General features: G+C 41.4%; 1 protein-coding gene across 2 annotated transcripts in view; it reads left to right on the top strand.

Annotated features, from left to right (window-relative positions):
• atp2a3 (ATPase sarcoplasmic/endoplasmic reticulum Ca2+ transporting 3) overlaps positions 1-23,398 on the top strand; it is a 113,809-nt gene that overhangs the window by 74,844 nt on the left and 15,567 nt on the right. For both annotated transcript variants that reach the window (XM_072668257.1, XM_072668248.1), the window contains exons 9-12: positions 12,734-12,822; positions 13,012-13,114; positions 16,947-17,078; positions 23,163-23,279. In XM_072668257.1, the coding sequence (XP_072524358.1) occupies positions 12,734-12,822; positions 13,012-13,114; positions 16,947-17,078; positions 23,163-23,279 (441 nt within the window). The remainder of the gene's footprint in view (positions 1-12,733; positions 12,823-13,011; positions 13,115-16,946; positions 17,079-23,162; positions 23,280-23,398) is intronic.

The raw sequence follows: 23,398 nt of genomic DNA, 5'->3' as shown, positions 1-23,398 counted from the left end.
CCTGGAGAAGTTAAAAAGAGAGGTAAACATGCTACATAAGGTTGCTTTATTTCTCTAGTGTAAGAAGGGCACGCAAAGTGAAAGCCAAGAAAGCAAACAAGGATAAGCTAAAAGCTAACGCCACCGTCTGCTCCCTTGAAAACAAACTGCAGTACCTGAGCTGAACCAAACTAGAGCTAAACTCACATCGGTCCGGAAAGTACCGGCATATTTATTTGCTCGAAAAAGCCAGGCTTGGGGGAAGTGAGTGGGATCAAGTCTAAAGCTAACAGGCCGCATCTCTTAAGTTTGCTAACCGGACAGCAACATTATTCTGTAAGGCTTGGGAATAATTACAAAAAATTACTTAGGTAAAACATTGCTAAAAACAGCAGAGCTAATATTTTTTAATTTTTAAGAGTCCTGTGTACAAGGAAAAGCAGCATATTTCATTTTATATAACATAAATATACATAAAATAACAGGGTTGTAAATGAGAGTAAATCTGTATTTTTTACATAGGTGCTGTTTATACTCTAAATACCGTGTTCTCATCCACCTTTAAATGTTTACATGCATTTTGTCTGCAAACAAACTTAAATTCAAAACATGCTGATTTCTATCCCTCTATCTGTGTTTCATCTCCATGTACTGTAATCCACATAATCATATGCAAGCTACTGTATTTGTTTTGGTTTGCTTTAAGAGGCCGCCTCCAAAAGCTCCCCCACCCCCCCGCTGCTTGCAGAGCTGTTTCTTTCAGCAGGTTTGTTATTTTTGGAGCACTGACAGGTGGGTTTCACAGGCTGGGAAACTCCCTACAGAGCTGCCATGTTTGCTGCATGGACTTTGATGGGTTGCCAGTGGCAGCGACACTGTGTACACCTGGATGACGCAACACTAACAACGTTCAGCTCCGGCTCTCCCGGTCTTTCTTTTCCCGGCCTGCATGCAAAAGGGCAAATAAACCCATCAGATGAAATAACAAGAGTGCCAAATGCTAGCAAGAAAACACACACAAGAAGCATTGCTGTCTCACTCAAATGTCCTGCTGTAGTCTTGGAGCAGATTCACGCTCACGTTCTTAACCTTAAAGGTGCTCTACAGTTTAAAACAGTGTTTTCCTTGGCGTAGTTGAAGAAAGAGAGTTCAGTAGTGGAGGTGACAAACCATAAACCTCAACAAAAAGTGTTGTTGCTCCTTAAAAGCAAAACCGATGTGACTGTGATTGAGCCAATTCCAAAGCCTTAAAACTCTTACATAACCGTGTTGACTCACTATATTAACACCCTGCTCCCAATGTCTCAAAAACATTTACTAAGCCCATTAGCAAACATAATTTTAGGCTAAATGAATGTTCTACTTGGGGAGAATATGGAAGAATATGGAAAAAAGAAGTTAAAGGCTAACGCTAGCTGACTGGGAGAAGGGAGAAGGGCCTACAGGGATAAGTACATGGATATTCAAGGCAAGGGACCGCATTGCACCATGTGCAGGGAAGTCAGGGGGACCATGACAGCAGGGGGAGCAATTAAAAGGCTAAAAGCTAACACTATACCAACCAAAGAAGGGACAATAGCCGACCAGCTACAGTTGCTTTAGCTTGCTAGCTGCAGGTAATGGTCAAGAGGACCTGGGTGCGTCTGGGTGCAACCTATCTGAGTGAAGTGGACGGGACGAGGGAGAACGATATGCTATTATCATGGTTTCTGCTACTCAAATATAGCTATAATATAATATAATATCATTTACCATCCAAAACCACCAGTGTGTTTGGAGTTATGTATTTAATGTTGATAGTTGTTACATTTGTTACTATTCTTTTGGGACTATTGTACCTTACAAGAACCTGAATGTACCTGTTCATGCACCTGTGTGGACAAAAGTATTGGGACACCTGCTCATTCATTGGTTTTACCCTGCTTTTGTTGGAGAAACAGTGTTAACTATATAGATAGATGATGCTTTTTAATTGATTTTGGATTATTGCTGTAAGGGTTTGATTGCATTCAGTGACATACAGTGTCATCCCCAACCCCCCAACTCCAGTAAAGGCTTTCAACTACATTTTGGAGCATTGCTAAATACTCTGACCCCTTAAACCTTGTTCCAACTATCAGCAGCCATGGGCTCCTCCTAAGTAGCTGCATACAGTAGAAGCAACATACAGGAGAAACATTTCAGAAGATGGCAAAGCGTTTACATGTAACTGTTTTACATAATGTAATCAAACAATGTGAGTTGAATTCCCCTTTACGTAATAAATGATTTGTTAAGCAAGTTGTGAAAAGGATCTGCTCTTCTGCGTATACACACAAATGTGTCTGTTGAAAGTTAAGAACCCAGACTTTAAATGCAACTTAATAACATTTGTTATTACCAGCAATGATCGTCAGTGTCTCAGCAGTATATGCTAGTTAGCACACGTGTGTTTGAGTGTGTGTCAGTAGAGCTTGAACAGATTGCTAAATTGGCAGGTTGAGTTTGCAAAGAACCATTTTTCTTTCAGGGTTTTTCCTGTTCTGTAAATGAGTTGCCGCTGAGACAACGCAGTGACCTTAAGCCGGCTACCAGCCTGCGCGAGAAGCACTTCTGATCCATTCTAAATTATACGCTTTTTCCTTGATGCCATTTCAGAAAGGCAGAATTGAGCTGGGAGAATGAAGTCTTTGTTTTCTTTCCTTCTCCCATGCCTCTCCCTTCTTTTCCCTCGTTTATCAGAAAACCACACACACACTTGTTGTCCCACTTCCAACTTATGTGACCTTTATGATTTCAATTGGAAAAACATGATTGAATTTCTTCTTTTTTTTTTTCCTCCTCAACCCCCACCGTGTTAGGTATGAGTGCATGTTCAGTGCAGATCCCATGTGCTGCCTTTCTTTCTCTGCTGTTTTTAGAGGTAACATATGTGCATTTATGTGCATGTGTTTTCCAGACAAAAACATAATCTCTGTAAGGAAATCAAGTGAAAAAAAGGGATAAGATGAAATATCAGGACAGGCAAAATCAGTTTTAGGCTTAAAATTGGGCAGATTTGAGTTCTCATGTCTTTTACCGTGGTCACTGACCTTAATTAGTTTGGAGAAGGCTATGAGGAGCATTTGTTTAGGTATATGCTCCCTCTGTTTGGAATATAATTAATGAATGTCAGTTAACAGGACCGGCGGGGGTCAAGTTGAAGTCTGGAAAGCCAAGAAAACTTTAAGGGAATTGCTTATAGAATTGCTAGAAAGACAAATCAAAATCCTTGGACCCCGGACTCTGGAGTTGTGGTGCACTGTTCTACTGTGCAGTGACACCTGCACAAATATGACCTTTATGGAAGGGTCATTGGGCGAAAACCTTGCCTGCGTCCTTACCACAAAATTCAGCATCAGATATTTTCAAAAGAACATCTTAACAAGCCTGGTCTGTTTTGGAAGCAAGTCCCTGAAGGCCAAGAAGTCCATAGATGTAAAGTTATGTATAAAGAACATGAGAAGAACACCTCTCCAACTGTTAAGCACAGGGAAGGGTTGATCATACTTTGGGCTTTTGCTGCAGCCAGCTTGTGCTGCAGCCAGTGGCATGAGGAACATTCCACTGGTACGTCACATTGTCTGTAAAAAAGCTGATTCTTGCTTCTACAGCAGGATAATGATCCTAAGCACAGCTCAAAATTCACGTGACTATCTAAAAAGGAGAAAGATCATCAGAAAACTGTGGATAGACCTCAAAATAGATAAGACAAGCCTTTTGTAAGATAAATGGATGACATTTTAGAAACAACTTCTGCTTTGGGTCCTTTACCCTATTGGTTATTTGGAAATCTTAAAATATAAAAATAAAAAAGAGATTTTACTTAAAATGATAAATAAATGTGAAAATCAGGTCATCCTAATATTGCATAATAACAAATGTGTGTGTGAAATGCTGTGTGTTCATGCATTATGCTCATTCAGGTGTGAGGGAATGTTGCCTACCTGTCATAATGCCCTAAGGTGTGTGTGTATGTGTAGGTGTGTGCGCGCAGAGCAGGCCTCTTTGTGTTTAACAGCAGGGAGTTCCCTCTGTGAGAAAGCTGCTTAATCTCCTCCGAAAGCCAGGAACCTTCCGGAAAGAGTCCCGCTGTGCGAGTGTAAATATTTACTCACCTCGGCCTTGCCGTGATACGAGACAAGCCCTGATCTCACACAGGCCAGCTGCAAGACCTGCTGTAGTCCACTCACACCCTGCTGTATTACTGTTTTTTGTTAGTGTACTCACTCGACTACTTAAACTGACAGCTCATTGTAACTGGTTTTCCAGTGCTATTAGAAACACCTGTCTTGTGTTTTGTGTCTCGTATCTACTCTCATTAATAGGTTGTATTGAAATATAGATGCACTTGAGAAACGTGATATGTCCTAACTGTTAATGTTAAAACCTTAGCAGATACATTTCCTACTTCAGCATCAGACATTTTCAGAAAAACATCGAAACAAGCCTGATGCATTTCGTATTTTATCAAGTCCTGTGGACTGATAAAATAGAACCAGCTAATTCTGCATCACACCATCTGTAGAAGGGGAAAAAATAAACACTGAAAAGAGGGCGACTTCTACAGCAAGATAATGATCCTGAACACACCTCAAAATCCACAGTGGATCTCAAGAGGCTCAAGCCGATGGTTTTGCCATGGCCTTTACAGTCCTCTGACCCAGACCTCATTGGAAAAAAATGAAAAGTGCACCTGTGAACCTGTGTGTTTAGGCCTGCTGTTGTCATGCTAGCAATCTATCTGCCACGGTTTTGTTACACATACTAAAACTATGGGTCCAAAATCAGTTTAAGCCCTCGAAACCTAGGTTTATTATTCCCTTTGTTATTATTTAGGTTTATTATTATCCCTAATGCAGAAACTATCACAGATTATTTGGTAAACATTTGGATTAGCATATCTTGTGGGTCTTTAAAACTGGTGTTCAATATGACATCAGTGTAGTTATGAGAGTGAAGAACTGAAGTGTGAGATTACATACAAGGTCTAACATCATAACACTGGGATAAAATGAACGGCCTTGAGCATTACTCACAAGGTAGTACTCTCACAAACATATACACCTGATATTGTTCATCAAAGTAATTGTCCTTAATTCGTTTAACGACAAACATGCTACTTTTTCTTTTAAGCTAGGGGCCCCCAGATTGTTGACGCAGGGTTTATGTAGCACCACTGTTGCTGTATTATTTGTATTGTGCTAATAGATTTTTACAGAGGCTTCGATTGATTCTGGCATTCCCAGCGGTGTGTTATTAGTTTCCAGGAAGCAAATGTTTTCACTGTGAGATAATGACACACACACACACACTCGCTTCTGTCCTCAGCTCACCTGTTCCATGTTGTCAAGGTGACTACATAGCCTGCAAGCAAGACAAGACATACGCACACATACACTTCAATGGTGTATGGTGTGTTTACGTGCAAGGTGAATAAGTGGTGCATGAGGTCATAATTTATGCGTTTATCAAGTAGCTTGTGTGTACTGGGCGACTCTGTACCTGGAACAAATGGTCCTAAAGTGCTTTTTCTTTTTAGTAACTGAGATTAAGGTAAGAGGTTAGGGTTAGACCTCGAAGGACCTAGATCTTATTACTAGGGGTGTAACGATACATTGAAACATGATAGTGGAAAATAAGCATTCTATTATTTGTGAAAACAACCAGCTCTAATTACCAACCCCTTTCAGCATGTTTAGATCATGCGCCTATTATACATATTCCTCTCTCCTCCCAGCTCGAGTCTCATTAGTAAATTATGCCACAATATGCATGCATTCATTTTTGTTATTCAAATTTTGAAGAATATTGTGAGAGAATTGAATTGTGAACTTAGTATTGTCAACCTAATCTAAAGTTGGGTGTATTGTTACACTTTTATTTATTACTTTGAAGTATTTACATAATACATGTGAGTATGGGTGGGAAATGCAATGAAAATGCCACTATACTTGAAGATATCAAAATACACAATGTGTGTCATAATACCCTTTTATTTGAGAAGTTGCAGCTGACCCAATGCACGGATATCACCTACACTTAATGCAACCCTATGTAGAATTTTGGCCTTAAAATATCAGCTTAAACATAGTGGATTTATATCCATGATATACAAAGTATACAGAGAAGCACAGATACTCAGATACTACTAAATAGAGATAGATAGTTTGGTACCTGTAACTTAGTTACCTCTGGTCTATTTGTGCACTGGGAAAAAAAGTCCCGTGTTCGTACTCAGCCCTGACTCTGTAAATAGGAAACAAACAAAGTGGCTCAGGCCGAGTAATACAACACTGTTCTAGCCAAACAGCAACAGTGGACTCAGCCCTGGCTCTGTAAATAGGAAACAAACAAAGTGGCTCAGGCCGAGTAATACAACACTGTTCTAGCCAAACAGCAACAGTGGACTCAGCCCTGGCTCTGTAAATAGGAAACAAACAAAGTGGCTCGGGCCGAGTAATACAACACTGTTCTAGCCAAACAGCAACAGTGGACTCAGCCCTGGCTCTGTAAATAGGAAACAAACAAAGTGGCTGGGGCAGTGGTGGCTCTGTGGTTAGAGCTCCGGGCTATTGATGACAGGGTTGTGAGTTCGATACCCAGGCTTAGCAAGCTGCTACTGTTGGGTCCTTGAGCAAGGCTCTTCACCCTCTCTGCTCCCCAGGCGCCGCACCAATGGCTCCCCACCGCGTCGGGTACATGTGCTCACTGTCCACTGTGTGTCCACTATGTTTCACTGGTGTGGTATGTATGGTGTGTATGTGTGTGTTCATTTGAAGCCAAATTCCATCTGTGTCTGTCACAAATGGTCAATGTGATTGTTTAATGGACATTCATGCTCGGGGAAAGGGAAGGTGTAGGCTCATTGTAAACGGTGGTGAGGTGTTTGGGCGATGGAGAGACCGTCGAATGGTTGTCAAGTTGTACATGATTGGTGGGTAACAAAGGTCTTTATTGATTTGTATTATTTGTGAATGTGTGTTTGTGTGTTTGCTTAGCAGCAGCGATTGTAGCAACAATTTGTTAACCCACATTGTGCATGATGGAGCTTCTGAAAAAGCACTGAAGGGAGGGTGTGTCCAATATCAACAGTGGTTGTCCAGAATTGTATACAGCACCTTTAACGGATGGTTTAACACTTGAATCCAGGATTTGCCCATGCCACTGGCAGCAACACAACCCTACAGCATCACACTTCACAGTTGGCAAGGCGTTCTTTTGATGACATTTCATTTAAATTATATGTGTGAACAAAATGTCAGTGTTTTTGTCTGTTGTGTATGTGTGGTTTTCTGTATGTATTGTTTGTATGTGTGTGTGTGTGTGTGTGTGTGTGTGTGTGTGTGTGTGTGTGTGTGTTAGTCCTAGTCTGGGTATTACCAGTTATTGGGCAGTAGTTGAAACTGAGTTGAGACAAACCATGGCCTAGAACTCATGTCCCCTGGGCTGGAGCTCTGAGAGATGTGTGTATGTGCGCTATTCTATTCGTGGCTGTCCTGCCTCCTCTCCCTCGCTCCCTCTCTTCCTCTTCCCAGCTTCAGTGGGATGCCTGCATACTTCTCTCTTCCTATTTTTGTCCTCCTTTGTTTTTTTCGCTCTTGCCATCCGTTGCCACTTTGCTGTTGGTAAACTGCTGACACCAGGAAAGCCGAAGGCTATAAAGGATGTTTCAAGTGAAATGTGTGTGAAGTATCGGTATAAAAGCTTTTGGCTTATTATCCAGATTTCTTTGCATGAGGCAACAGTGTGGTTGCACATTTATAAGCTCGTAGTCTCTCGTAAGTGTCTTGTAAATTCTATAAATATTTATAGCTTCTTTTAATAGATGTGTGGGATTACCGTTCTTTTTTGTTGCAGCTAAAACTCTTTTGTTTCATTCAGGTTTAATAGTGTGTCCATGTATCTGTCTGGCTGTATGTCTGTCTGTCTATGCTGCTTAATAATGGTTCTTCAATGGTTCTTTACTGAAGGCAATAGGTCTATATAGAACCATGAAAACAGATAGACGCTAGAAGTCAAAGATCTAGCCAGCTATGCACAGTGGGGAAAAAAAGTATTTAGTCAGTCACCAATTGTGCAAGTTCTTCCACTTAAAAACATTAGTGGCCTGTAATTAACATCATAGGTAGACCTCAACTATGAGAGACAAAATGAGAAAAAAAATCTGAAAATCACATTGTCTGATTTTTAAAGAATTTATTTGCAAATAATGGTGGAAAATAAGTATTTGGTCACCTACAAACAAGCAAGATTTCTGGCTGTCACAGACCTGTAACTTCTTCTTTAAGAGGCTTCTCTGTCCTCCACTCATTACCTGTATTAATGGCACCTGTCTGAACTCGTTAACAGTATAAAAGAAACCTGCCCACAACCTCAGTCACACTCCAAACTTCACTATGGTGAAGACCAAAGAGCTGTCGAAGGACACCAGAATTGTACCAAAATTGTAGACCTGCACCAGGCTGGGAAGACTGAATCTGCAATAGGCAAGCAGCTTGGTGTGAAGTCCGTGTTGCCTGCCGACAGCCCCAAAACATCACTGCTCTAGAGGAGATCTGCATGGAGGAATGGGCCAACATACCAGCAACGGTGTGTGCCAACCTTGTGAAGACTTACAGAAAAAGTTTGACCTCTGTCATTGCCAACAAAGGATTTATAACAAAGTATTGAGATGAACTTTTGTTATTGACCAAATACTTATTTTCCACCATTATTTGCAAATAAATTCTTTAAAAATCAGACAATGTGATTTTTTTTTCTCATTTTGTCTCTCATAGTTGAGGTCTACCTATGATGTCAATTACAGGCCTCTCTCATCTTTTTAAGTGGAAGAACTTGCACAATTGGTGACTGACTAAATACTTTTTTTCCCCCACTGTAGCTAGTTCTATGTTTTTCTGGCAGCCCCTCAATCTATCTACAGTTCTTAAAAATAGTTCATTAAGGGTTTTGCTACCTTAAGCTATCTGTCTGTCTAGCTAGCTGTGCAGCTATTTGTATGTTTGGCCATCTGTCTGTTTTTCTATCTATAAAAAACTTATTGAATGGCTCTTTAGTAAAGGCAATAGGTCTGTATAGAACCATGAAAATGTTTCTTTACTTGGTTAAAAAAAGGGTTCCCCTATTGCTACAGGTCTAAGATTTGTCTGTCTATCTCGCTAGCTGTCTGTCTGTCTGTCTGTCTAACTATCTGGCTATCTAGCTGACTTTCTGTCTAGCTGTGTAGCTCATTCTGTCCATCTTTCAGGGTTGCATGATATCCATATATAGTGATCATGTAGCTTAGCATATCCTAGCGTAGGACAGTAAATGGGCCCAGTAGGGACAGCTAAGCGGACCCAGATATCAAACCCATGACCATGTGAACCCAATAACCCAGGGCTCTAACCACTGAGCCACCCTTGTCCCTCTCAGTTCTTCTCTTTACATATCCTATCCTAGAAAGCTGCAGTCAGAGCCCAGTTCAGTTCAGCCTTCCTCAAGGGCCCAGCAGTGGCAGCTTAGCGAATCTGGGTATCAAACCCACAACTTTGTGGTTCGTCATCAACCACTGAGCCTCCACTGCGCCCATAATGATTTATCCAATGATGGATGCAGCCCACAGTCTGTCGACTAATGCACTAGTTTAGTTTTTTTGTCTTTAATTGTGTCGGGCTCACATTATGTTAAATTAGAGTTTAAATTAAACAGCTTTTGCTGCTAAAAACGTAGCATCCCCTCAGGGAGAGACTTTACCCTTTAATAGTGTTGAATATGCTGTAAATGGCAGTGCGAGTGCCTGAGTGGCTATTCATTTCCATCAGTGCTCCAGACCTCCGGGCTGTATTCCCATAGCCTGAGACTGGCTATGCTCCACTGCACAGCCTTCTTTCTTTTTCTCCATTAACTTTCATCATTACAACTCTATAGGGAATTCAGGCAGAGCATGAGACCTAGCCCCCGTTTCTCTCTCTCTCTCTCTCTCTCTCTCTCTCTCTCTCTCTCTCTCTCTCTCTCTCTCTGTCTCTCTGTCTCTCACTCTCTCTGTCTCTCATACACACACAGTTATTTGCCACGTGCCTCATCAAACCCATATCTGTCAGATAATCATTACATATCACCACACGCTACCCGACACCCGGGCATCTGTTGCCATAATGACCCACGGCAACATGGCTCAACCAAGATAGAAGAGACAAATGAGCTTTCTGGTGTGGACTTTTGTCATGTCCTCACCAAAAGCTCCCTCCCGCTACCGGCCAAAGGTATTTGGACACCTGGCTTGACTATCACACCAATAGGATTTTGTTGGATATTCCATTACAAATCTGTGGGCACTAGTATGGAGTTATTTACAACATTTTACAATCATGTAAAAAAAGAAAAATAGGACACCCCATGCAAACGTTTGTCTTTTTTAAATGTATTTTAAAATAATGTGTAAAATGTACTAAACATTCAGACAACCCCAAATTTTGTTACTGCTTAAAATACCTATAAATTAGAATCAGGGGCAGCACATCAGCTGTTGATGATCAGAACATCACTACAGGGGATTTTGGAGGAGCCTGTCCTATTTAAACCTCAGATATTTAGTAGGAGGTGGTTTGCTCTCGAGTGGCAAAGTGAGTGCTATTACCATGGTGAGATCCAAAGAGCTCTCTAAGGCCTTCAGAAAGAAGGTTGTAGATGCAGATGAGCCTGGAGAAGGATTAAGAAGATTTCAGAAAACTCCGAAACCAGCCAGTTTCACTGTCCGTAAAATAATTTACCAATGCAAAAAACTACCTGGGCAGGTCAGGTCAAGTTCTTCCCAAGAGCTGACTCCAAGATGTGTGGAGAAGTCAAGGCAATAGTCCTAAAATATAATTACAGAATCTACAGGTAGCTCTTGTAGTCACAGTTGATGTCACAAGTACAGCATCTACTATCCAAAAGAGACCAGTTTTAAGACTAGTTTGATTTTCATGGGAAGTGTGGAACAAGGAGATCCTTGAAAATTCTGGAACTGTGCGCTTTGGACAGATGAATACTGAGTCTAGGCCTGATGTTTTTTTACTCGTTGCACACCTCCCATGAAAATCAAACTTGTATAATAATATGTATAAAAAGACAATGGTTTTCATGGAGTGTTCTCATCTTTTCACATGACTGTATAACAGCATCCACTCTTCTGGTGAAGGCTGTCCTCAAGGTTTTAGAGTGAAGACTAAACGGTGGCATCCTGTGACAGTTTCCGAGCTCCTTAGTCTGACCCATTCTACAGCTTGATTTTCTACAACTGTGGCTGCAACACCCGATCTGTCTCTCAGGCGGTAGCTGTAGCTTACAAATGAGTGCAGTTAAGGCTTGACCACTACTAAAGGTGTGTTTGTTTGTGAAAGGGAAATGTTTGTTGGGAAATGGTTTTCAGGTCACCTTCTCAGCTGAGAAACACCCAAAAGATTTCAGGTGTCCTGTTGTGTGGCTTTGTTAATGAGTATATTTAGACAAAGGTATTGGGCCGAGAGAGAGTCTATTCTGCTTTTGTTAGAGCAGCTGTGTCTCTGCTGTGCAGAGAGTTTGGAGCATTGCTGTGAGGATTTTATTGCATTCAGCAACAACAGCATTAATGAGGTCAGAATGTTGGGTGATCACAACCCCACCTCATTCCCAACTCCCCAACTCATCCCAAAAGTAGTGGATGGAGCACCAATGGGGGCTTTATACCCCTCTAGACCATGTCTGAAAATAGACATGGTGCCAATAGGTTGATGTTTATCTGCTCCTGAGAGTCCTATTCTACTGGCAGTACTGCTCTACAGGAACTAGACCGACTGTGTGTGACTGTGTGCATTTTCACATTTGTGTTATTACTGGGTGCAACTTAAAGTAGCTGAATGTGTTCATTAGGAGCGATTTGGACTTACAGTGTGTTTATAACCCTTGTTCCTGTTTATTTCCCTCAATACAGTCGCTGCCACGCATAAACCTTTTTTAACATGATGTGAATTTGGTAGTTGTTCTTTACACTGTGTCCAAATTTCATGATGAATGGGCCAATAGAAATGCTCCAAAATTACATCCATCAAAAGTAGCCATTTTGGAAATACAAGTTTTTTGCATGTACATTTCTTTTGTCTGCATGGGTCATTACCAGCCTCTGGTCTGCTGGGGGATCACCACTGGGACCTTCCAAAGAACTAGCTGCCGCACTTCTCCGCAAGTTTCCACAGGCTGTTATGACATACAGTACACCCAAACAAACAGATTTGTTAGGAGAGTGTGTAGAGTGTGTAGAGTGTGTAGAGTGTGTAGAGTGTGTAGAGTGTGTGTGTGGTTTTGTGTGTAGACACTGGGGTTCATGCCAGGCGTGTGAACTCAGGAACTCTCCCAGTTCCTGGAAAAGAATGACATCACTCCTATGCTGCTGATTGGTTTGTGGATGAGGGGAAACCCCTTTTCTAATTGGCTGGCCCCTGTTTCTTAATTTTCCGATTTGCCTCTTCCTCATTTTAAAATTTCTTGTTCTTTATTTGGGTTTTTACCACTTCCTCCCAAAAGAAGTTCCTTTCAAAGAAACATTTACTTCTTGCTCCTCAAGTTGTTTGTACTGAAATTCTATCTGTTGTTCATCTGTAGCACTTCTAGGCTCTTCATCAATACAGCTGGCTTTAAAGCTAAACACATTAGAAAGACATGGTGGACTTTATTGTTGTCTGTCCTAATCTGTATTGCTCTTTCTCTTGTCCTCTCCCTCTGTCTCTCACACCAGATGTTTGTGGTGGACAAGGCAGACAGCTCCAACTGTTCACTTCATGAGTTCAGCATCACTGGCTCAACCTATGCTCCAGAAGGACAAGTGTAAGCACATACACATACACATGCACACATCTCTTGATACTGTACTAAACGCCAGCACGTAAGAGAAGCTGGCTAGGCCTGCTGGGTCCTGCTGTTCTTTCTCATTCTCTCCGATTAAGACTAATTTGTCAGTCTGGGCTTTTGCACAAGCTTTGACATTGTGGTTCTGCTTGTGGCTCTTCCTCTTAGGCTGAAAGGCAGCAAGCCAGTACAGTGTGGGGACTTCGATGGCCTTCTCGAACTGGCTACTATCTGCTCCATGTGTAACGACTCGTCCTTGGACTACAATGAGGTCAGTGTGTGTTAGGACTGAGCATTTCAACAGTTTATGCAATTTGAAAATGTCTGATGTTAAAGAGCCTAAAACTAATGTTTAACGTGTTATGTAATGTTCCCCTAGCAGTGCATTCCCCACCTCTAGTGGTGTAACGGACCACAGATAATCCGTGATTCACACAGATCACCCCCCACGGTTCGGAACAAACAGGAACCACAGATTAAACTCCGATCCTAAGCACCGATGCTGGTTCCTAGCTTTCCCCATTGTTATGACTTAGGAACAACTCAAGCAGGTCGCATTGCTTTGCATGTAGTTACCGGTTAGTAATCCTTGGGATGTAAAGAGTCATAGAGTATAAGGGGTTAACCTTAAAACCGTGCGAAACTGCCACAATTACTTTTTACAGTAATAATTCAGTGATTCTGCAGTGAAGACCTACAGACTGAGCAGCTGTCTGTCACCTGAACAGAGCATGTGGATAAAACCTTTATGGTTTGTAAACACAAAGCCACGAGATCCGGAAGGCTACGCACTAAGAAAAGCCACAGTACCATAACTCCAGTGTGAAGGCGGAGTTCTGTTAGTGTGAGGAGTGGGAGTCTCTTATAGACACTGAGTGTAAAAAAGGGAGAACGGACTGACTCCACTATTAACTTTTACTGTGGAACGGAATGAAAGGGAATAGACACTACATTGGTGTCAAAATAAAAGTCACCAACATAAACAAATTAACAGAAGGTCAAAATAAGTCATTAATTTGAACAAACTGACTGTCAAAATAAAAGTCACTTGCAGTAAGCAAACTGAAAGCTAAAATTACTGTCTCACATTTGTCTCCCTTTTTGGTTTTTAGCTAATGGAAAAAATGATCTAACTCAAAAATCGTGATCTTATCCAAACTGTGTTTTGTGATCTGTTACACCACTACCCATCTCCCTTCTTGGTTCGAAAGAATTTTCATGTTTTTTCTCACTACTACATCCAGCATGTGTTACATTAATGTTATTTGAACACTGGAAATCCATTTGGTGCTCGAACAACCCTGACTGATTACCTAGCCACTGATATATAGGAGGTCATCCATTGGTTGTCCAAATTTTAGCAAAAACTTTAGAGATTTGGCTTCATTTCTCAGAAAAAAAGTACTTTAAACAGACTCAAAAGCTGTAGCTGACCCAAAGCATACGCCTGCCCTAAAGCAGCTGTACTTTAGGGCAGGAAAATGTTGCATCATCAGAAGAGGGTTTTCCTAGTCTTTAAACTGGAAAATCTTGCTTCGGAGACTGCTGTGTCATCCCTGGAGAGGTAGACTACACTAAGGTATATTAATAGCTAATGTAGCAGTGGTTGCATTTTTTATGTTGACCAAAGTTTAGCATAGAACAACAATTTGCACAATTGACACTGTACAGATTTGTCATCTTTTGTATGAATGTACAAAATGTAGCCATTTGTACATGGCTACATCACAAATGTAGATGTAGCCATTTCACAAGAAATTGCCTCTTTCTTCTCTCTTTCTATCATATGTGATACTGCATAGCCACTGGAGCAGAGAGGATTAGGGGCCTTGCCCAAGCATCCAACAGGGGCAGCATAGCAGACTCTGGTATCGAACCTACAACCCTGTGATCAATATCCCACCCCTCCAACCACTCTAACTCCCCACTTAATTTGAGACACAATATCAACTGCTTGTATCTCCGTATTCTCTGTGGTTCTCCGTCACATCCTCAGTCAAAAACGTATCTGCGACTATACATACTGAATAATCACATCGACCCTGTTAGAGCATGTGTGTCCCACTCCATCATCAAAATAATCAACCTAAGTAATAGTAAACCTCATGCCTCATACATTTTTACCCTGCCTGTGTGAACAAAGTTAAATGCACACTCATACACTTCACACACCATGGCAAAGTGACTCTGCCATCCCACATAGCGAAGGTGCTAACATTTATGGACTTCACTCACCCACACACACCCGCTCTCCACCTCTCCACTTGTTCCCGGCCCCTGACTTGTTTTGCCTGTTTGGCTCGCATTTCTCATCTCCCTGTCATCACCATGGTACCAATGCAACCACGTTACACAACACTGTGTGTGTGTGTGTGTGTGTGTGTGTGTGTGTGTGTGTGTGTATGCAGGTAGACTTGTGGACCAGGCAGGTTAAGACAGGCTTGAGGGACTTCTACATCCTGCTTTGGTGTTTATGTAGCAAAATCAGAGCAACCTGTCAAATCTTCATGTTGACATAGAAGTATTGCATATGCAGCGAATATCATGTGATACAGTGGGAACTCCACCATTGGGCTGTTGAGGGCTTGGTTTGCTCCTTATGTACCCTGCAATATATCAAAACACATAGCCTGTGTTTTTATGATCACATTGTACCTTAATTCATCAGAATACCCACAAACACACGCTGGACCTGTGTTTTGGTCATACAGTAATAAAGGCCTCTTTATGTGTTAGAGCCTTCTGTAATATCACTTTGCGAAGGGCAGTATTGTGATAACAGTTAATGGTTATACTATGCTAATATGTGCAAGTGTGCTTTTCTGTGGAAGACTCACATGTGTTCGTTTGCATTTGCAAATAGACCTTAAACACTGAACTGGAGCGTAAAGAGAGGCTGTATAAATGCTGCCTGCCAAAATGACCGGGTGTACATCTGCCTTTAAGCCTGAAGAAGCCCATGTCCTAACTCTGCTTTTATTTAAATGTGTGGTCATTATGATGTTGTACTGTTTGAAGCATTGCAAAATTATAACTTGGATATCAACATTGTGCCAAAATTGGTGTTGATAATAATGAACAATGAATTAAAAGCCTACTACTGTAGGTGAGCATAGATGTAATGTTATTGGAATCTGCATTAAATAATAATTTATGTGAACTAGTAACAGCTTTATGCTACATATACTGCTTGTTTCTTTATTGTATGAAATAAAACATGTTCATTGATCAGATACTGACTGAGGAGAACAGTGACCTGTTTATCCCATTAGCCAATCAGAGTGCAGAGTTCTCCTCCTTACTTATATGTTAACTAGTAACTGCCAACTAGCATGAATTAATTTTCATAATACTTGATTAGTGGATTTTCACTTTCATTCACAGTCAGAATGTTAGAACATTATAACATTGCATGCGTAATAGTGCGTGAAACAAGATCACTAGAGGCAAGACCATGTCAAGACCTCCACATAAACCCCTGTTGCCAAGTCAGTCAAGACCAACCAAGACTTTGTAGTAGTTGAGTTAGCGTCAAGACCAAGCCTAAATAGTAGTAGAGTTCAAGTCAAGACTTGACAGCAGGACTCAGGGAGTTCTGCTTTTCTGTCTCCAATCAGAGTTTTATTACCTCAATAATACCTCAAAAGACTGATGTAGTAATGTTGAGACAGAGACAAAACCAAGGCCGTTCATTTGCTTCCTCAAGGCCAGGAATGAACTTCAGTACTGCAGCAGTAGTATATAAAAATGATGATTCTAGAAGCAGGTTTTTTTCTGGTCATAGTCTGTTAACAATCATTTGATCCGATCTAGAAACAGCCCACTATCTACCAGGAATGTCAGTAGAGGTCAGTCAGACAGAAAGACTCCAAGTTTGCACTGCATAACATCTTCCATAACATCTTCCACTTCTATTATCTTGATTTTCCTCCTAATTTCCATCCAATACGACTGAGGAGAATAGCTTTCTCATATAGGAGATCATTCTTCTGGAAACTTGGCTTGGCTTTCTCACTGGCATCCCTGGTGGCTTGTATGTGCTTGTGTGTGCATGCGTTTGCATCTGTGTGTCACATATAACCCTGTCCCTTCTGTTCTCTTAGGCTAAAGGAGTTTATGAGAAGGTGGGGGAGGCCACTGAAACAGCGCTGACCACTCTGGTGGAGAAGATGAACGTCTTTAAGACTGACCTGTCCGGCATCAGCAAAGTGGATAGGGCTGGAGCGTGCAACTTGGTAAGTACAGAAAGAGGGAGCTCTGCGGGTAGATAGAAGGATGGATCGGATGAGTGAATGAAAGTTTATAGTGCAATAAATCTCAGAAGAAGAACTAAAGAGTATAATGGGTAGACACAGAGTGATGAACTGCAAATTGATAGAGGCTGAGGAGTGATGAAATACCGCTGAAGTGGTAAGAGAGTGCAGAGGGCGTGAACAACTAAGAGAGAAGCAGCTAATAGAACAAAAGCATGGGAAGTGGAGGAAGGCACATTTGAGGAAATGTCATTGTAGAACTGTAGAGTTTCTGTAGGTCAGACATTTGTAAAGATGTTTTCATAGATATCAAATGTATAGCATTACATTTCTAAACAGGAATGAACACACTCTCGCATAGGTCATGTTTTTATGTAGGGCTTATATAAAAGCTAGACAAGAAATCACGATTGGCTACTGAGCTAAAATGCATAGTTTGTTATAAAAGTACAAAATAAATAGAACTATAAAAAAAAACCTTGTGCATTAGAAGCATGTTTGATGAGTTTCTGCATACATACAATGCTGATGTACTGTCCTAATATGACACACCACACTGTCCATTACTGTCATGGTTTAATGGAAGGCTGATTTGTTCTCTCCATTCGACTGCAAGCACAGAAGTTACAGTTCAAAACCAGTACATGTACTGTTACACCCTATGTAGCATATATTCCCATTGACCGAACACTAGAACGAACACATGTTGCCTCTCAGTATGTGTCGTTTACACTTGCCATAGTCAGATGCCAGTTAGCTTGAGCTAGGCTTAGTACGGGGTGTTGCTAACTTACAGTTTAAGGATTCTGGGTGGAAGTCGCGCTTGGAAATTTGGTTACCACATTACGTTGATCAGTCTTCGTACATAGGTACAGGCTACAGCGTACTCTCCCTACGACTGCAAGCACAGACATTACAGTTTGAGACCAATATATGTACCTTTACACCCCTATATAGCATATATACCTATTAACTTAACACTAGTAATGTTACCTCTCAGCATGTGCCATTTAAACTCTCCAATCAGCTAAGCTTAGCATGGTGTGTTGGTAACCGTCTAAAGGCTTATAGCAAAAGGTTTCAGGGTGGGACTCGCACTTGGGAAATTTATGTTCACCAGTCTTCACACATAGATATGGGCTACAGTGTATTTTCTATACGACTGTAAGCACAGATACAGTTTGAGACCAAAACAAATACCGTTATATAGTAATATTTCCTGTCAGTATGTGTCATTTGCACTCGCCATAGTCAGACGCCAACCAGCTTGAGCTAAGCTTAGTATGGCATGCTGCTAACTTGCTGAAGACTTGCAGCTTGAGGTTCCTAGGTGAAACTGACGTTGCGGTTCATGATGAACCTGGTTCCACCTCTATATAGCGTACATACACGTACCTTGGCACCTCTATATAGCATAAAAACCCACTGACTGATAGGATAGTCATAGAGTAGCTTAACTAAACATGCTGACAATGTCATTCGCATTTCTTGGAAGTTGAAGCTGAACTTTTGTTTTGTTTTCGCCTCAGCTGGCTGTTTCTGTACTGCATGCTCCAGCTCACACTGATATGAAATAAATAATGACTTCCTGTCTTTGTCATAAATCAGCTGAATGTCAGATAGACTTATTTCTTCTAAGGTTTGATCGATATGGAAAATGTGAGACTAATATAAATTGTAAGAACCTGAAAATAACTCACGTAACTGATTTTGGCAGATGTAATTTAATAAGCGTGAGATAATTCAGTTCTTAAACTCAAACAACAGAAATTAATTAGAGATAGTACATCAGTACCAATGTGTAGAAGTATGGGCCAGAGAGCAGCAAAAAATGCTGGATTGGAGATAGGAGGGCAATAAAAAATGAATCAGGACTGATTGTGTAACAAATCTGTCCTGAAATAGTACACACTCACTCTGTGTGATGTAATGATGTTAGCTGAGTGGTTCGTCTCTGTGGGGTAGTCGAGTGTTTAAGCAGTTTAAGCAGCATGATAATCTACTTTTAGATGCTCATCTTGGGTGAAGTGGTTCAATTATAGCTTATTTTAAAGCTTAGTAGATTTTAGTGGAAAGATGTTTTAGTGGAAACACTTTCATATTGATATTGGAAAAGAAAACGGGGTATCATGACATCCCTATAGTATAAACATTGTAGTATGTTTACCAGCATTAATAGCATTCATTTTATTGGGTTTCTTGTTAATTAGCCCTTATTTTAATTGGTTCTCCTCATAGAAATGTTTCTGTGTAATAACAGTTTATCCCATTGGTCCCATTTCTGACATTACATTCAGTGCTGATTCCTGGTGCTGAAAACAAACACGGCTGCTTTCAGAAGGCTGGAGTTATTCCCTAGCCTCTTCCTGAAAAAAATGCCTGTTCCACCCTAAAGGGCACAGAAGCCACTGAGCACCAGAATGTAACTGTGGTGCAGTTTTGAGTTGGTGTATCAGCTCCATGGTGCCAGATAAGGCAAAACAGACAACCCTTGCTTTGTTTATATCTTTAAAATGATCATTTTAAACTTTTTATATATTTATTTATATTTCAGATCCAGTGAATACATAAATACATAAATCACTTCAAGTCATGATGTGTCAGTACTTTATGAAAACAGGCAGAAAACAGCTATAATAAAAAAGTACCACCGTATTCATGATGTAGATCTTTGAACTGCACAGTTACTGCCAGCTATAGTTACAGCAGTTCTACAGTCGACATACAGCTGAGCTGCTAACGAACGTTCACATGTCCATACTGCCATAGTGCCAAAAGAGCTCACTCTGTGCAGACAGTCACAGACAGCCAGAACTCACTTGCGACAAGGTTAACAAATATTCCACCATGGTGTAGCGTATCATTCTGATGACGGTTAACAACAAGTAACTGCTAGTTTGACTGCTTTAGTCTCTTTAAAGGGTATTTGACTGTTCATGTCTTCCGAAACAAGAGAAGAGGTCTTTTCAGTACTCTAATAAATCTGTAGAACCTTAATATGAGACAATATGAGATCAGCCACTTGATATATCGGTCTGTTCTTTTCGCATGCGGGATATACTGATACCTCCTTAATAGCTAACTAAAGGGGTACATAATGTATTAACTCCTAACTGGAGCAGTGGGCACCTAGTCGACTCCATTCCATTTTACTCTTAATATACCCCCCCCACCCCACCCCATCTTCTCTCTTGAGGGAGTGAGGCAGCGAGTTCCCAAGAAGGAGTGAATGACCAGCGGCTCTGTCTTTTTTCCACTGACCCCTCCAAATGAAGACCACGCAAATCCCTCTCTCCTCAACAAGAAGAAATGACAAAAAAAGAAACTTTGGTGACACAGGCTCCCAGAGGCAAAGCATAATATTTAGACAAGCGGGCAAGTTTATGAAGAGGTTAGCTAAACTCTGAGAGAGCTTAAGAGACAGAAACAGGCTGAAGAGAGTGTGTTCCCCTTTTTACAGTGATTTGACGAGGAGCTCTCTCACTGTATAGACTGAACTGGACAGTTTTTAAACACATACGTAAAGTGCTCTGACGTCAAAGGCAGGGTTATGTATACCAAACCAATGGTGCGACTTAACTAGCTTTACAGCCCTGTGGTGGTGTTTAGGAAAAAAAAGATCCTTTGTTTTCTTTCGCATTATGCCTCTTATCTGGACATCTGTCAAGTGCCCTTTTCAGAGGGAGCGCATCATCTGCTCCCATCACAAACCCGTCGGAACTAACACTGCCTGAGTGCTGAGTGTGCTTGCCACCTAGTGGTGGAAAGTGCTGTTTAAATGACAGAAAAATCTACGGCCATCAAATGTTTACATTGCTGAATCTAAACATGCTTGTAATAGAAGGCAGTGAGTTGATGATGAAGCAACTGAGCACTGGCATCGATTAAATAGTACCATAAAGTCAGAGGCCATGGATTTCCACTCAAAATGGTCATTAAGTGCAAGTCTTTCAGTAGGTGTGTGTGGTTTTTGTATTTTTTCTTGTTTATTGAATTTCTCCATTTTCCTCCCAAACTGGTACTGCCAAATAACCAACCTGTTTGTAGCACCCCCAGCTCCCCCCTAGACCTAACTCGTCCCCTCCAATACATGCAAAGCCACCGATGCGATACTGCTGGACAATGTAATGCTTGGAGGAAAGTGCAGGGTCCCCACCTCTGCTGCACCAGCTAACATGCTTGATCGCTTAGGAGTGATGAGGGGAGAGAGCACCATCTATCCACCCGAACGAGAGAGCTATCCACTCACCCGGAGATGGCGCAGCCAATTATGCTCTAATTATTCTACTGTTGGCGAAGACGGCAGGACTCTGGATTAGAGTCAGTTTCCAAAACTGGAGCTCAAAAAGTGACTAAAGGGACCCCTCACAACCATTCAGGTTCTGATAGACCTCCAAAACTGCACCTCATCGGATGAACAGCACTGTAAGCTGCTGAGAGAGAGGAGAAATCCACAGGTGTTTCTACTGTTGGAAGATGACTCAGCAATGTGGGTCTGAAAGGATGTGGAGCTGATCAAGAAGCTCATACTAAGGAAATAAAAGACATCCAGACTGCTAAAGCTGCTGCTGTTTTTCAGAATAACGAACTGACCACCACAGAGTCCAGAGCTTAACAGCATTCAGTGTGTTTGGGATGTATTGGATGGTGAGAAGCAGAAAATGCTAACCCTTTATGGAAAATCTCCCTGCAGAGAATGAAAGCTGGAATGAAGGCTAAAGTGGACTCACTAAACACTGGAACATTGGATATTATACGTAGTTATTGAGGTTTCTGTCCCATTTTCTGTTAAATACATGTTCTCTGCTTTTTCTGATGGTGAAAATGAATAACCCATACTGAAAGGCTGTATTGACTGCTGTAAGGAACTTAATGAAGGTTCCACAATTTTCCACAAAACTGTTGCTGAAGCAACGGTCCATTGGCTGCAGTTCTAAGTGAGATGCAAATAAGTGGCTTTTCTTTTATAAGCCTAGGGAAACACATTATTCACTCTGTGTAATACAGATCTAGCAGCCTTATAGTAGACTGAGAAACACTGAAACACTCCATTCAGCCATGTAAGAGACTTTCCTTCAGTGGTCTTGTCTAAGGGCACTTGACACTTTCACTTCTTACTCAGGTTAAATCATATTCTGGTTCATTTTTGTGGATTTTCTTGGATTCATTTGTAATACAGTAATACAGCAGATCAAAACAACCGCGCTAAGACCCTTAAGAGGAAGTGGTCTCGGTCTGGTTCCAAACTATACTCTGGAGCGGTTCGTTTTTGTTAAGAATGTAATCTGACCTCAATCTAAGCCAACTCAAAATAGGTTGGAGCTCCACAAGTTGGAGCTAAACAGCCTTAACGACAGGTTTACCTGGTATATTGCCCACATAATTAATGGGCCTATGAACAAATGCCATCTCTCCCAATTATTCGTGTTAAATTTCACTAAGATATGCACTAGTCTGGAACACAGGACCCTTTTTCTGTATTTACTTTCTTGCTCCTGCCCCAAACAGGTCTGACCAATAAGCTGAGAGACCGTTCTCACATGGATCTTTGTTGACGCATTTTGGTGCCTTTGTTTTTTTTCCCCAAATCAAAGGGAAAACGCTCTAAGCTTACAGTCTCGTTAAATGATTTGCACCAGAGCAAACCAACTGTAGGTGTGAAAACACCATAAAGTAAGAAACTGCATCAGGACCTTTCAGTGTATTTGACTGCTACAGTTCCATGACTCTTGGTCCCCCTTCCTTGTGTCGAGATTCCCTTGTGATGGAGCATGGTGGTGTGTTAAAGCCAAACAGATTTAAGGAGCCTGCTGCAGTATGGAATAGAGCCTGTCATTGCCAGCTTTTTCATCTGTGTGTGTGTGTATATGTGCGAGTGTGTGCCAAGAGCTCACCACCTGGGCTTGACAGGTGGCCACAAACAAGCCTGTCTACAGGCTACCCTAGAGAACAGCTGAGAATGACACAACACACACCGCCTACTGGCACACTGTTCATTCAACTCACCATTATGTTCTCTCTACCTTTCTCCCGCTCTCTCTCTCCTTACATCCTTTCCTCTTTTAGGTTATCAGGAAGCTGATGAAGAAGGAGTTCACTCTGGAGTTCTCTCGCGACAGGAAGTCCATGTCTGTGTTCTGCACACCCACTAAAACAGGCTCGCAGAGCAAGATGTTCATTAAGGTACAAAGCCGTTCCCCCAAGGTCCAAGCCAGCTATCCCTCCGTGCAACACTCATTATTGTAGTACAGTATGAAACAGCCACGTGCATCTTGCAGTCCCAAGAATAAAGATTAGCCCCC

This window comes from Salminus brasiliensis, chromosome 1 (assembly GCF_030463535.1).
Source record: "Salminus brasiliensis chromosome 1, fSalBra1.hap2, whole genome shotgun sequence".
Classification (NCBI taxonomy): domain Eukaryota; kingdom Metazoa; phylum Chordata; class Actinopteri; order Characiformes; family Bryconidae; genus Salminus; species Salminus brasiliensis.
The sequence above is the reverse complement of the archived record's forward strand: the minus strand, read 5'-3'. Positions and strand labels throughout refer to the sequence as shown.